The following is a 15,985-nucleotide window of genomic DNA, read 5'->3' as shown; positions in this document are numbered from 1 at the left end:
TTTGTTTAGCTTCTTATTTGCAACATAGTACATAGTTGCTTAGAGTTGCAGCTGAGAGGCCGGCAAGTTAGGCATTGGAGTCCGCAGTCACTGACGCAAGCAAGCCTCCCTGCTCGCTTCAGTGCCTGGCTGCCGGCCGCCATCTTGGCTGACAGTTAATTTGCATATACTCACTGATTAGCCAATGAAAAGGGTAGCGGTCGTACGCTAATTACCATGTTTCTCTTTTATTAGTGTAGATGCATTATGAGGTAACATGCTCAATAAAAGTCTCTAATGTACTCCAAAATTTTGCCTCTGGTATTGGGCTTTATAATTGGTGACTATGTTCATATGCTCTGAAATAATCTATTTTTCTTTGGATTTTATCAAACAGTCAAGTTAATTTGACATTTCCCTGGTAATGTTCAGAATATTTACCTATAGGGTGCATTAATTTTTAATATATCAACACAGTGGAAATGCAAAAAGTGGCACAATTATGTCTTAGACTGAGCTTTGAGATGCCTCTGTGCCCTCCTTTTACTGTGAGATAGGCAATGGCACTGGAAGGTGACATCTAGTTGTAATACACATGACACTCACACCTTTTCACACTCTTGCAAGCATTTATCTCCATAGTTGGCTTCACTTATTTGGTTCATATCCATGATTTTCTAGAAAATGAATCTATTTTCAACTTAGTCCTTTACCCTCTGATTTCTACTCCTATTTTCAAGTCTTAAATATTTCAGTAGATAGCCTAAACCTACTAAAATGTACTTCACTTCATGACTTATTTATATCAACTCTTAAGACTTATTTATATCAACTCTTAACACAGACAGTGAAACATACATGCTAGACAAGTTTTCATGGTCACATCAGGGTGAACTGGAGTTATAAAAAGGTGAGACACACAATAATTTTTTTGCTAATTATTTCCTATGCGACTTCAGTTATTCCGCATCAAGACACTCGTCCTCCACAGATGCTTTTAGTGACACTGCTTGGCAAGCTATATTCATCACTTCCCCTCACTTTCATTTTATGAGAATAACTGAGAGCAACTGTACTCTTTTTTCACAATGACTAATTGATTCCCCTCTGTTCTACTGGAAGAAGAATGCATTTACTTTTTTTTTTGAAAAATGAGCAGAGTTCTTTCTATATCGTAAATGGAATTTCATACACTAAGTTAATTGTATATTGTGTATGAAATCCAGATTTTCTACCACATTTTCCTGTCTCATGCTACAATGAAAAAGAAAAATAATTAACCCCAACTAAACAAAATCAGCTTTTATTTTATTTCTGTCCTCACAGACTCTTATCTAGTTACTTTCAACAGATGTCAATGTGAAAGAGACTCCCAGTTCAGAAAAGCCTTTCAAGTGATATTCTAATTTTTTATTATCTTAATCAATAAATAAAAATGTTAAAAATGTCTTTACACCCCCAGACCAGCATCAATAATGCCATTTTACCCTTTAAGAAAAATATTACTACATATTTTAGAGATATCTGCTTATCCTTCCCTCTTCCAGTGAAGAAAATAAAAGGCACCAATTTCAAGAGTTTATTTTATTTTAAACTACTTTTTATTGTGCGCAGGATAGGATCATGTACTATAAAGACCTTCCTTCAAGGAAAGTTTATTATGGCTTCAAAAACTGTATCATTCAAGCAAAGATATTTCTAAGGCACTGTCTTTCCTGCCCCAACTGTTTTCTTCCTGTTTGCCAGTGGGAATTTAGAAAATATGTAGAAGCAGCACAAGTTGGGCACTGCCCTTGGCTCACTGACAAGGATACTCTCCTCAGGATAAAAGATAGGCTGTTGCTATGGTTATTGCTTTACTAGATGATGAACAGAGACCTAATCCCAAACTAGAATTGCTACACACATAAGCTTACGGAGTCAACTTTTTATTTAACAACTTGCCTCTCACCTGTTTTCTATTTCTCAAGTTCTATATCCTCTGAATATAAAGAAAATAATTCAGCATTCTCACTAGACATTTCTTTATTTACCTGCACATATCTTAAAGGTTTCTCCTTTATTGTATTCCTGGAAGATGTAAATGATCATTTTCATCAAGAGCTAATTTTGTAAATGACAGATTTGGAGTCTTTTTTAAGAGTGTGATAAAACATTAACTTGTGACTTAAAGGTACTTTGTTACAGATATGTATTATGTGTATAAAATATAGCAATAGAGTGTCAGAAAAAATAGACCACTGTCATGCAGAATAGTAGGTAAACTAATAAATCAAACATCAGTCAATACTCTCTATGATGTACTTTTAATTGCTTCCGGTTAATATACCAGATTAGTTCTCAACTAATAAACTTCTGTTCTTATAATGTGGGAAATGGATTGCTGATAACTGTACATTCTTGTTATATGAGGTGACATCTGAAGCCAGTTTGTTTCCATCTTTTCTTTTTTTTTTTTTTAATTAAATCTTTATTGTTTCCCTGGTAATGTTCAGAATATTTACCTATAGGGTGCATTAATTTTTAATATATCAACACAGTGGAAATGCAAAAAGTGGCACAATTATGTCTTAGACTGAGCTTTGAGATGCCTCTGTGCCCTCCTTTTACTGTGAGATAGGCAATGGCACTGGAAGGTGACATCTAGTTGTAATACACATGACACTCACACCTTTTCACACTCTTGCAAGCATTTATCTCCATAGTTGGCTTCACTTATTTGGTTCATATCCATGATTTTCTAGAAAATGAATCTATTTTCAACTTAGTCCTTTACCCTCTGATTTCTACTCCTATTTTCAAGTCTTAAATATTTCAGTAGATAGCCTAAACCTACTAAAATGTACTTCACTTCATGACTTATTTATATCAACTCTTAAGACTTATTTATATCAACTCTTAACACAGACAGTGAAACATACATGCTAGACAAGTTTTCATGGTCACATCAGGGTGAACTGGAGTTATAAAAAGGTGAGACACACAATAATTTTTTTGCTAATTATTTCCTATGCGACTTCAGTTATTCCGCATCAAGACACTCGTCCTCCACAGATGCTTTTAGTGACACTGCTTGGCAAGCTATATTCATCACTTCCCCTCACTTTCATTTTATGAGAATAACTGAGAGCAACTGTACTCTTTTTTCACAATGACTAATTGATTCCCCTCTGTTCTACTGGAAGAAGAATGCATTTACTTTTTTTTTTGAAAAATGAGCAGAGTTCTTTCTATATCGTAAATGGAATTTCATACACTAAGTTAATTGTATATTGTGTATGAAATCCAGATTTTCTACCACATTTTCCTGTCTCATGCTACAATGAAAAAGAAAAATAATTAACCCCAACTAAACAAAATCAGCTTTTATTTTATTTCTGTCCTCACAGACTCTTATCTAGTTACTTTCAACAGATGTCAATGTGAAAGAGACTCCCAGTTCAGAAAAGCCTTTCAAGTGATATTCTAATTTTTTATTATCTTAATCAATAAATAAAAATGTTAAAAATGTCTTTACACCCCCAGACCAGCATCAATAATGCCATTTTACCCTTTAAGAAAAATATTACTACATATTTTAGAGATATCTGCTTATCCTTCCCTCTTCCAGTGAAGAAAATAAAAGGCACCAATTTCAAGAGTTTATTTTATTTTATTTTTAACTACTTTTTATTGTGTGCAGGATAGGATCATGTACTATAAAGACCTTCCTTCAAGGAAAGTTTATTATGGCTTCAAAAACTGTATCATTCAAGAAAAGATATTTCTAAGGCACTGTCTTTCCTGCCCCAACTGTTTTCTTCCTGTTTGCCAGTGGGAATTTAGAAAATATGTAGAAGCAGCACAAGTTGGGCACTGCCCTTGGCTCACTGACAAGGATACTCTCCTCAGGATAAAAGATAGGCTGTTGCTATGGTTATTGCTTTACTAGATGATGAACAGAGACCTAATCCCAAACTAGAATTGCTACACACATAAGCTTACGGAGTCAACTTTTTATTTAACAACTTGCCTCTCACCTGTTTTCTATTTCTCAAGTTCTATATCCTCTGAATATAAAGAAAATAATTCAGCATTCTCACTAGACATTTCTTTATTTACCTGCACATATCTTAAAGGTTTCTCCTTTATTGTATTCCTGGAAGATGTAAATGATCATTTTCATCAAGAGCTAATTTTGTAAATGACAGATTTGGAGTCTTTTTTAAGAGTGTGATAAAACATTAACTTGTGACTTAAAGGTACTTTGTTACAGATATGTATTATGTGTATAAAATATAGCAATAGAGTGTCAGAAAAAATAGACCACTGTCATGCAGAATAGTAGGTAAACTAATAAATCAAACATCAGTCAATACTCTCTATGATGTACTTTTAATTGCTTCCGGTTAATATACCAGATTAGTTCTCAACTAATAAACTTCTGTTCTTATAATGTGGGAAATGGATTGCTGATAACTGTACATTCTTGTTATATGAGGTGACATCTGAAGCCAGTTTGTTTCCATCTTTTCTTGTAGCATCCCAAAGCCACCAGAGAAATTATATCTCTCATTTTCAGTAATTCATAACTCCATTCTACATATACTAAAACTTTAAAAATCCATCACTGGTGTTCAGAGCAGATTAAAATAATCCCCAAAATTAGAAGATATATAATACAAATTTTACTTAAATGAATAACTCATTAAGCATTTATCGAATATTAATTAATTACCTGCTGTGTAAAAGCACTATCATAGGGCCATATATTTTTAAAGCGCCTTTAGCTATAAATGTAACAAAATTATTCTAGAAGTTTTTTGTTGAAGAAGGATACTGGAAATTATAGCTGGTTACAAATTGCATAGAGGCTATCTGAGCTTGGTTTACATAGCATAGGTAACAATAACTGAAAAATCACTGAAACATAAATACTACAACATATATGGGTAAAGTTTAACCTTTTTGTTTGTTTATTTGTTTGTTTTGTAAACTTTCTCCCCATGTATCTGAAAAGTTTTGAGAACTACAGAAAGGGCAGGGAGATATTTTTGCAAATTGAATGAAATATACCAAGTAGATTCCAGGGCATTAGGCTGCCAAATACTACTGCAAAATACATACTATTACAAAAATATAACCTAGTTACAGAATGCTAGACATTGTGTCTTATTCCCATAACAAAGGAAAATGTATTAGGGCATCAAATGAGAGTATTCATCCAACTGTATGCTTTAGAACTCTGTGAATATCTTGGAAAAGAAAACTAGAAGAAAGAAGACTGGACATGATGAAAATTACACAAAAGGGAAAGGTGGAAGTGATATAATAGAACTAGGAAGAAAAAGACTTCATCTTGAATTTTCAAATATCTTGCTAATAAGCATTCTGAAATTTGAGGGTGAAAGAGAAGAAAATGCTATTGACAGATGGTTATTGGAACTTAATAAGTGCAGATGATAAATGAATTTTTGTTAAAAAATGAATCTAGCTGAAGTCATGTGCAAGTTTCACCTGGATTTACCCAAAGTATCCTGAGCCAAAGGAAACAAATTTGGATGCTTTTACTGTCTTACTTTTTCCAATACCAGAATTACTGCAATTATTGTCAAATATTCCCCATTTCTAGAATGATTGCTGTTTACCCCTATGATTTATTTACTTCTATTTATAAGTAAATTTTTCTTCACAATAGAAATTCTCAGTGTCTCAGGTATTTTCCCACATGTAGAGAATTGTTTTTAGTTATAGTTAGGTTAAAAAAAAAAAGGCTTAGGCTAGCATTACCACCACAACTTTTACTCTGCCCATTGTGCCATTTCTTTCATTCAAATGACTCATTTGTCTGTATCTAATTAGTAATTGCCAGCCTTTAAAATTTTATCTACTGGTACAAGAATGAGTAATTTGCTTTCATCATATTTAGAACTTTAGTGGTATACAGATCTAAAATCCAAAACAGATCATATCAGAGCTTCAATAGAGAGGTAACAAAAGATTCCCAAATAGCTCATTTTATTAGACCTATAGTTTCTTTAATATATTCTTATTAATGTTAACAGTTTTATGATATACTAGAGGCCCAGTACACAAATTTGTGCACAGGTAGGGTCCAGCCGGCCCACCCCAATCGGGGCTGATCAGGCGGTGCTGGGCCAGGGGGGCAGGGGGAACATGGGAGGTGGGTGGGCCAGCCATGCCCCCAATTGGAGGGGTGCTGATCAGGGGCGGGGCCGGCTGGGGGGAGGGGCTGAAGGGCCCTGGTCGAACACCCAGTCAGACTCCTGGCTGAGGGGACAATTTACATATTAGCCTTTTATTATATAGGATTATCATATTGCTTTTGCAAATTATCACATTGGCTTTTGCATATGGCAGTATTTCCTAAACCAGCTTCTTAATATTTCTTTTTAAATGTATACTAAATAAAAGCAAGCTAAAGAATACCTAAAGCCTACATAACTGAAAATTGAAACAGAAGTTGCCAAGATTAGAAATTTCATTTACTCAATGATTTTGAAATAAATGCAAGTTTCTTCTTACCTTATTGTTATACAGACTTACTCTCAGAACACTATTTTCCATAGCATAATAGAACTGCAAATGGCAGCTCTTGCCCAAGCAGTGATACACAGAGCTGTTCAGATAAGCCCTGCTGTCTAAATGGTCAAGAGTAGAAGCATGGTTAGCCCCTACCCACATATAGTAACCTGAAAAATAAAGGAAAAGGGAGCAATTTAGAAACAAATTAGGTACTTTATGTTTAAATAAAATTATTGTATTTCTAGAGTTTCAAAATCAGACTTGAATCACAAATATTTAAAATATGATGGTATGAAATGATTGCATCAACTACAAATGACAGGTTTCCGTTTCCACATGTACTTCCTAAAATGCATTGAAATCTGCTCCAAATGTCTGCAATAAAGTTTGATCATGCACCCCAAATGAAAATTCAATAGTCTTATAAAAATCTCAGGGCCACCAAATGTTCATTTTCTTTTAAATATCACAATGTAATTTTCCTTTAATCAAGAATTCTTCAGCCCTGACCGGTTTGGCTCAGAGGATAGGGCATCGGCCTGTGGACTGAAGGGTCCCAGGTTCGATTCTGGTCAAGGGCATGTACCTTGGTTGCAGGCACATCCCCAGTGGGAGATGTGCAGGAGGCAGCTGATCGATGTTTCTTTTTCATTGATGTTTCTGGCTCTCTATCCCTCTCCCTTCCTCTCTGTAAAAAAATCAATAAAATATATATTTTTTTAAAAAAGAATTCTTCAGGTTTCTTTTCAAAATTCTTTTCCCTTTTGATTATTTTTCCACTTTTTACAGAGAAACCTTTATAATTTGACATAATATATTTTTATATATATTGAAGTCTCTTATATTTTTTTAGAAAAACATTTCAGAATCAGACATGTATTAGTAAGAATTCTAAGAGCCAATAGAAACAGAACTATAAATATATCAATTATGGAATTGGCTCACAGAGTTATGGAGGCTGAGAAATCCCATAGTCTGCTATCTGCAAGCTAGAGAACCTCTGTTGGTACAATTCAATCTGAGTCTAAAGGCCTGAGGACCAGGGATGCAATGTTGTAAATCTTAAGAGTTTGAAGGCCCAGAACCAGGAGCTTAGATGTCAGACATTTTTATCTCTCAGAATCTTACCTTCTATTTGCACTTCATCTCATGATCTGTGTTAATCTGAGTAATTGTGATGGCAACACATGCCATGTGTTACTGGAATCCCACTTTCTCTTGACAAGGATGTTGCTGTGCACTTCTCAAATCCCACCAATTCTATTTTTCACTTTGTTCTTATTGTTGACACTGTTACAGATGTTCCCATTTCTACCTCGTGCCCCCTGCTTTGCCCATCTCAACCCAGCCCCTGCCCACCATTCCCTCTGGCCATTACCTCACTATTGTCTGTGTCTATGGGTTATGCATACATGTTCCATGGCTAATCCCTTCACCTTCTTTCATCTAGTCTCCACTTCAATCCCCCCTGACAGCTGTCAGTCTGTTCCATATATCCATGCCTCTGGTTCTACTTTGTTGTTAATCAGTTTCTTTTGTTCATTAGATTCCAACCAGGAGCTTAGATGTCAGACATTTTTATCTCTCAGAATCTTACCTTCTATTTGCACTTCATCTCATGATCTGTGTTAATCTGAGTAATTGTGATGGCAACACATGCCATGTGTTACTGGAATCCCACTTTCTCTTGACAAGGATGTTGCTGTGCACTTCTCAAATCCCACCAATTCTATTTTTCACTTTGTTCTTATTGTTGACACTGTTACAGATGTTCCCATTTCTACCTCGTGCCCCCTGCTTTGCCCATCTCAACCCAGCCCCTGCCCACCATTCCCTCTGGCCATTACCTCACTATTGTCTGTGTCTATGGGTTATGCATACATGTTCCATGGCTAATCCCTTCACCTTCTTTCATCTAGTCTCCACTTCAATCCCCCCTGACAGCTGTCAGTCTGTTCCATGTATCCATGCCTCTGGTTCTACTTTGTTGTTAATCAGTTTCTTTTGTTCATTAGATTCCACATATAAGTGAGTTCATATGGTATTTGTCTTTCTCTGACTGAATTATTTCACTTAAGCATTATATTCTCCAGGTACATCCATGCTGTTGCAAAGGGTAAGATTTCCTTCTTTCTTACGGCTGGGTAATATTCCATTGTGTAAATGTACCATAGCTTTTTATCCCCTCATCTACTGATGGGCACTTGGACTCTGTTTCCAGATCTTGGCTATTGTAAATAACACTGTAATGAACATAGGGGTGGAATATTCTTTCTGATTGGTGTTTCAGAACTCTTAGGATATATTCCCAGAAGTGTGACGACTGAGTCAAAAGGCAGCTCCAATTTTAAATTTTTGAGGAAACTCAATACTGTTTTTCACAGTGGCTGCATCAGTCTGCATTCCCACCAGCAGAGGCAGCTCCAATTTTAAATTTTTGAGGAAACTCAATACTGTTTTTCACAGTGACTGCATCAGTCTGCATTCCCACCAGCAGTGTACGAGGGTTCCCTCTTCTCCACATTCTTTCCAGCACTTATTGTTTATTGATTTATTGATGGTAGCCATTCTGGCAGGTGTGAGGTGATATCTCATTGCAGTTTTAATTTACATCTCTTTGATGATTAGTGATATTAAGCATTTTCATATGTCGTTTGGACATTTCTATGTCCTCTTTGGCGAAGTGTCTACTAGTATTTATGTCCTTTGCCCATTTTAAAAAAATACATGTTTATTAATTTCAGAGAGGAAGGGAGAGGGAGAGAGAAATAGAAACATCAATGATGAGAGAGAATCATTGATCAGCTGCCTCCTGCATACCCCACATTGGGGACCCAGCCCTCAATTCGGGCATGTGCCCTGACCAGGAATCGAACCATGACCTCCTAGTCATAGGTTGAAGATCAACACCAAGCCATGCCAGCTGGGCCCATTTTTTAAATGGATTGTTATTCTTTCTGGTGTTCAGTGTATAACTTCTTATATGTTTTGAAAATTAACCCCATATCAGGTGTACCAGTGGAATAATGTTCTACCATTCAAAGGGTTTTCATTTTATTGATGGTTTCCTTGCTGTGCAGAAGCTTTTTAATTTGATGTTGTCCCATTTTTATATTTTCTTCATTGTTTCCCTTGGCCTATGAGATATGTCACCAAAAATATTGCTATGAGAGATGTCTGAGATTTTACTGGCTATAATTTCTTCTAGCATTTTTATGGTTTCATGATTTACATTTAAGTCTTTTGTCCATTCTGATTTTATTCATGTGTATGATGTAAGTTGGTGGTCTAGTTTCATTTCTTTTGCATGTACCTAATTTTCTCAACACCATATAGTGAAGAGACTGTTTTCACTCCATTGTATGTGCTTGCTGCCTTTGTCAAATATTAATTGCCTATAAAAGAGGAGGGCTGATTTCTGGGCTCTCTGTTCTGTTCCATTGATCTATATGCCTGTTCTTATGCCAGTGCCAGGCTGTTTTGATTACAATGGCCTTGAAGTATAGTTTTATATCACCTATTGTGATACCTTCACTTTGTTCTTCTTTCTTAAGATTGCTGAGGCTATTTGGAATCTTTTTTTTGTGTGACAGAATATAATTCAAATGCCCTCTTTCTTAAGAAACTAGATGGAAGCATCGAATATCTATAGTCTTACTAAAGGCACCTGTGAATTTTTTATTACCTAAAAATATTATCAATCAATTTCTTCTCATCTGATTCTTAAAACAAATTTTGACTGTTGTTTAACTCAATAATGTAGACAATACAAAGATATTTCCATAATTCTATAACTTCAATTTTCAAAAATAATCTTTCAAATGCTTGTTTTGTAAGTTAGTAAATATTCCTGCAGCTTCTAAAAACTATGAGTTTAAATTAAATGAAACTCCTTTTTATTAGAAATGTTAGACTTTAATGAAAATAGCACAGTAAGTTAATACTTTGCCTCGGACCTATACACAAGGAAATGATAAATAGAAAACACATTTTTATAAAGGCAAAAACAGGTCAAATGCCATCTCAAGAGAAAAGAAAAAAATATGCCAAGTGACGAGCAGGGCTGAAACCACAGAACATGGGCTTTAGGATAAAAAGCAGGCTGTCGTAGCTTGAATTTTGACTAATTTAAATTTTGCAAAAGCTAAAGGAGAAGAGTCAAATTCTCTTAACAAAAGCAAAAGCTAGGGCAGGGAACCTGCTCATAAACTGAGGTGGGAAATATACCTTCCCTCACTGCCTCGGGCTATAAGAGGCAGGATGTGCAAGACTCCAAGCATTGCCATGAAATATGAAACCATAAACTAGTATTGTTACTCAGGTAAGGTATCAGGGAGCTAAGTAATGCTACAACAAAATCACTGAACAAGGAGGTAGGTACAAAGAAAAACATCAGGAAAGAATGGAGGAAGGATAGAGAAAAAGCAAATCTACAGTAGATATCAGGAGAAAAGGACTATCACCATGTAGTTAGAAAGGAAATAAACAGACATTCATTTTAAAATTGTATCACCACATAACTTATTATTTAGGGGTGAGGCCAATTTAAAAATGTTTAAAGTTTATAAATACTAAGCAAGTTCATCACCACAAATCTTATGTAAATAAAAAACAAGTAGTAATTTAAAAAGTGAACCTTTGCAAGAAGGAAAAGAAACTGAAAGGGAGAGGATAAAATAATAGAAACAAAAAAAATGACTAAAGAAAATGATAAAATATATCCTTGTAACAGTTGAAAACATAATAGCTTCAAATGATATTTACTTAAAAATATTTTTTAAAATATTAAACTATAATTCAAGACCTAAAAAGGGTGGTGGGTGAAGGTGGGAGAAGGTATAGGGGGATGAATGGTGATGGAAAAAAATAAGGGAAAAAAAGGGAGGGTTAAAAATGGTAATTTAAATTATGACAAGTTCATTCTATTCCAGAAAGTGACAAACATATTGAAGCACTTTAGGATTATTAAAGAAATTTAATATTAAAGATATATGTCAAAGTTTTTAAATAACCATAAAAACATTATATATAAAAGACTAATAACCAAAGATCTTAACAGACACCTAACTAAAGAAGATATACAGATGACAAATATGTATATAAAAATACTCCATATAATATGTCATCAGGGAAATAAAAAGCAAACAATGAGATTCCATTACACACCCATTAAAATAGCCAAAATCCTGAATACTGGCAACACCAAATTCTGGAGAGGATGCAGCGCAACAGAAATATCATTCATTTCTGGTGGGATCACAGACACTTTTGAAAGTAGTTTGACGTTTTCTTACAAAACTAACCATACTTTTCCATATAATTCAGCAATTGTGCTCCATGGTATTTACTCAAAGGAGATGAAAAATGTAGATCCACACAAAAACCTGCACATGGGTGTTTAGAGCAGCTTTATTCATAATTGCTAAAACTTGAAAGCAACCAAGACTTCCTCAGTAGGTGAATGGATAAACTGTGGTTCACCCAGACATTGGAATATTATTCAGCATTAAAAAGACATGAGCTATCGAGCCCATTGAAAGACATGGAGAAAATGAAAATGCATATTACTCAGCAGCCAACCTCAAAAGGCTTTATACTTTATGACTCCAACTATATGATACCCCGGAAAAGGCAAAACTATGGGGACAATAAAATCTACATGGAAATAGATTAGTTTCTGCTGGAATAAAATTTTAGATTATACTTTTTAAAAATAACTAACAATACCCCTACCAAAAAAAACAAAGCAATAAAGAGAAAAGTACACAGAAATGACAAATTAGTGTTAGAATAAGAGGAAGAAACTCATTGACAATACTGCAGGGATAGGGAGAGCTAATAGAGTTGATAAACCTTTTTTTGTCATTGTTCATGAAAAATCTATTATCTCCTGATGATAAAAAATAATAAAATTTACCAAATTAAAATAGTTAATTAACCTAGTGTAATTTTTCCTTTACACTGTTGGAAATTATTGATTTTTCCATTTCAACATCTATGGCATAATATAGTTTCAATAAAATATACTCAGTATGTTCATCAAGACCCTGATCAAATGTCTGCATACAGTCACAATAAAGTACAGTTCTAAAAATAATATATAAAAGATATTATTTTTTATTCCTACCTTCATCATCACTACTTTGATCCTGCTGAGGTGTAGATTCTAAAGCAGGAACTCTTCTTGCATTTGTGCGCAACCAGGAAATGTGCCCAGCAGGTGCTTCTGATGCCCAGCCACACGTATCAAATTCAAATCCACAGGGCTGACACACTAAAGAGAGGAGAGAAAGATCCTGGTGGACTCTCACAGCCTATGAGAGTGGTTACTGCCATGGTTGGTGTTACAGTGGGGTTTATACACAAATTCATATCTGGAAATTTTGGTTCAATAAACCTTAGAATGAACCAGCAATTCTATTTTTCAAGTTCTTCAGTTCACTCAGATGGGCATCCCCCAAAATGAGAACCATTGCATTGCCATAAAAAAATGAAAATTTTCTATCTTTCCTTGGACAAGTGCTTTGGTTTTTATTTTTTAAATAGCATAATATCTGACCTTAGCTAATTTATGGAAATAATTTTATTTATATAATTGACTATTCATAATCACACTGAGATTTTAAAGAATCATTACGTATAAAATTCCAAAATTGTCTTTAGTGGAACTGTTTTACAAAGTAATATCACCTTAAATTGACATATTTAATATATTTCACTTGTTGAATAAATCAATCTTCCAATAACATTCCAGCTAAAACTTGGGCATAAATGTCAACAAATACCAAATAACAAGTGAGTATCTTATATTCCTATTAGTGATCTGAGTCTCATGAATGGATCACACACCAACAAGCTGGGTACGCCAATTTAACACTTACATCTTAATCCTGCATCTGTAGAGTCAAATCTGCAGAGACTTGTATCAGGATGGCATAGTTCCTGCTTGGTGATCGATGCTTCTTGACACGGTAAAGTTTCATCTGTTAAATTTAAAGAGTGAGATGCAGATGCAACTGGGGGAGTTATTCATTTATTAAGACACGAGAGGCCCGGTGCACAAAATTCATGTACTCGAGGGGGTCCCTCAGCCTGGCCTGCGCCCTCTCACAGTCCAGGAGCCCTCAGGGGATGTCCGACTGATGGCTTAGGCCAGTTACCCCCGGGGAGCTGGCCTAAGCCAGTAGTTGGACATCCTTAGCACTGCCACAGAGGCAGGAGAGGCTCCCACCACTGCCACTGCACTCACCAGCCATGAGCCCAGCTTCTGGCTGAGCTGCACTCCCCCTCTGGAAGCGTGCTGACCACCAGGGGGCAGTTCCTGTGTTGAGCGTCTGCCCCCTGGTGGTCAGTGCACATCATAGTGACCGGTCATTCTGCCATTCAGTCGATTTGCATATTAGGCTTTTATTATAAAGGACTAACACTTGTTCTACAAAGCATTTCCACCCAAATCTTCTTTATGGCAGCATCATCCCTTTTGAGCTCAGCGTGTCAGCATTTTGAAAAACCCTAACTTAACTCTGGTGCCGTGTCACATATAGAAATTTTTTGATATTTGCAACCATAGTAAAACAAGGATTTATATTTTTGATATTTATTTTATATATTTAAATGCCATTTAACAAAGAACAATCAACCAAAAAAATGAGTTCATAGGTTCGCCATCACTGCCTTAGGTGGACCCATTACACAAAGAAAGGATATATAAACCATGCTAATGCTTCTGGGATTTAATCAGATCTCTGTGGTGAATGCTAAAACCAAATCTTTCATCCCCACCAAAGTAACTTGTCTGAACATGAAAACTAACAGCCTATTATTAAAAGGATAATAGTACATGCATCAGATGTAACGTATAGTGTCTTCTTTAACTGGAAGCAGGATCTGCCCTGGAACTATTTTCCCTGCAGCCCTTTCAAACGGTGCCTCCTTTCCTCCCACAGCCCTCCCAATACAGAACTCAAAAGTGGATAGGTGTCCTTCCTGTACCAGTAGCCACTTCCAGATAATTCTCACTCCGTTTCCTAAATACCCAGCTTTGAATCTCTGGACATCAAAGGGTTCACTCTCTGTGCCAGTTTGTTGCAGTCATCTACAGACTACGCACTACAGCTCAGTCCTGATGGCATCAGCCCTTGTCTCACTGTCATTCTTTGTCATTTCAATATTCATCTTCATTTCTTCTTTTCTTCTTCATTTCTTGATTTCTTCTTATTGGTGATTGTGAAGGAGAACCCTGATGAAAAACGACCTCTGCCACCAATCCTCGGAGGATTATCATTACTAATAACATTTCCTTGATCTTAATTACAAGTGACTCACTCCACAACCTTCATCCCCATTGTTCCAGTTCACTCCCTCTCATATCTCAACCGCAACAATGTTTTGACAGCACCAGGCCCTACCAGCTAATGGTCCTACAATCTTATCAATTCCTTTCATCCTCTCTCATGTTCTCTCTTCCTTTCTTACAGATGTTAGACAGCCAGTCATCCTGGCTCTTCTCATGCTTCCCCATACTCTTGGAGCAAAAACTGAAAAGTACAATTCTCCACATAGTGCAAGTAATGGATAGTTAGCTTTTTGATTGTCGTGTAAGTGCCTAACATTAAGCTGTTGATTGCTGAGGCACCCATTTCAAAGACATCTGCTCGAATAAACACATGGCCAGCTACACAACTAGATAAAGAACCAGGCAGCCCCAACCTATGAAGTTCCCCTTTTAAGAAAGCCTTGGTTGACCTAGATAAGGGACTGTTGGACTGACCCTGCTTTTCCTTCCCCTGCTGTTATTTTTTAAATTCACCAATAAAGAGTGGACCCACAAAACTCTAGGTCCCCCACCCTTGGTACCAATAAAGGCAGAAACCCTGGCCAGCGCTCTCTCTCTCTCTCTCTCTCTTTCTCTCTCTCTCCCACTATGACCTAAATGTATGGCCCCAAATGATCCTCCAGGACCTATGAGTAATGAAGCTTGTTTTGTCAAACTTCCTTGATGGTTGTTGCTAAGGTGCATCTTGCAATCTTAAAAACAACCACCACAAGGGCTGGTCCAGTCACAACTTTGTCTGCAGGGGCTGCCAAAGTAGTAAGGGCCCAGGTGAGTGTCCCATGCACTCCTAGTTGATAGCATCACTATGGATAGGCTTGGATCTAAACAAAACCCACCATCTCCTCCATTTACATCTGTGCAGCAGAACTTGAGTGAAGAGAGGTCCACAATCATGATGATTAAAATTACATATCCATGACTACTCATTTCATTGCATCATAGCAATGCCATACTACATTTTTCTAAATCTTTCTTTTTCCTCTATTCCTAGAAACTATTCAAAGACCTTTACCCCTCCTTAAACTTCCACCTCCTCTTTCATTTCAGTTAATCATCCTTCATTCCACCTCATCATTCTCAGCTAATCATCTTGCTTCACATTTCATAGGAAAAATCAGAAGAAAACCTAATAAGTGCCGCCACCAA

The 15,985-nt window shown here is 36.1% G+C and overlaps 1 protein-coding gene across 1 annotated transcript in view; it reads right to left on the bottom strand.

Annotated features, from left to right (window-relative positions):
* LOC102261090 (MAM and LDL-receptor class A domain-containing protein 1) overlaps window positions 1-15,985 on the bottom strand; it is a gene marked incomplete at its 3' end in the record, with an annotated part of 431,828 nt that overhangs the window by 350,945 nt on the left and 64,898 nt on the right. The window contains exons 7-9 of the mRNA XM_014543905.1: window positions 13,386-13,487; window positions 12,632-12,778; window positions 6,505-6,671 (exon numbers count right to left, since the gene is read on the bottom strand). Coding sequence (XP_014399391.1) covers window positions 6,505-6,671; window positions 12,632-12,778; window positions 13,386-13,487 — 416 coding nt within the window. The remainder of the gene's footprint in view (window positions 1-6,504; window positions 6,672-12,631; window positions 12,779-13,385; window positions 13,488-15,985) is intronic.

Source organism: Myotis brandtii, unplaced genomic scaffold (assembly GCF_000412655.1).
Source record: "Myotis brandtii unplaced genomic scaffold, ASM41265v1 scaffold341, whole genome shotgun sequence".
In the NCBI taxonomy this organism is placed as follows: Eukaryota; Metazoa; Chordata; class Mammalia; order Chiroptera; family Vespertilionidae; genus Myotis; species Myotis brandtii.
Note: the sequence above shows the minus strand (reverse complement) of the source record. Positions and strands in the feature narration are given on the sequence as shown.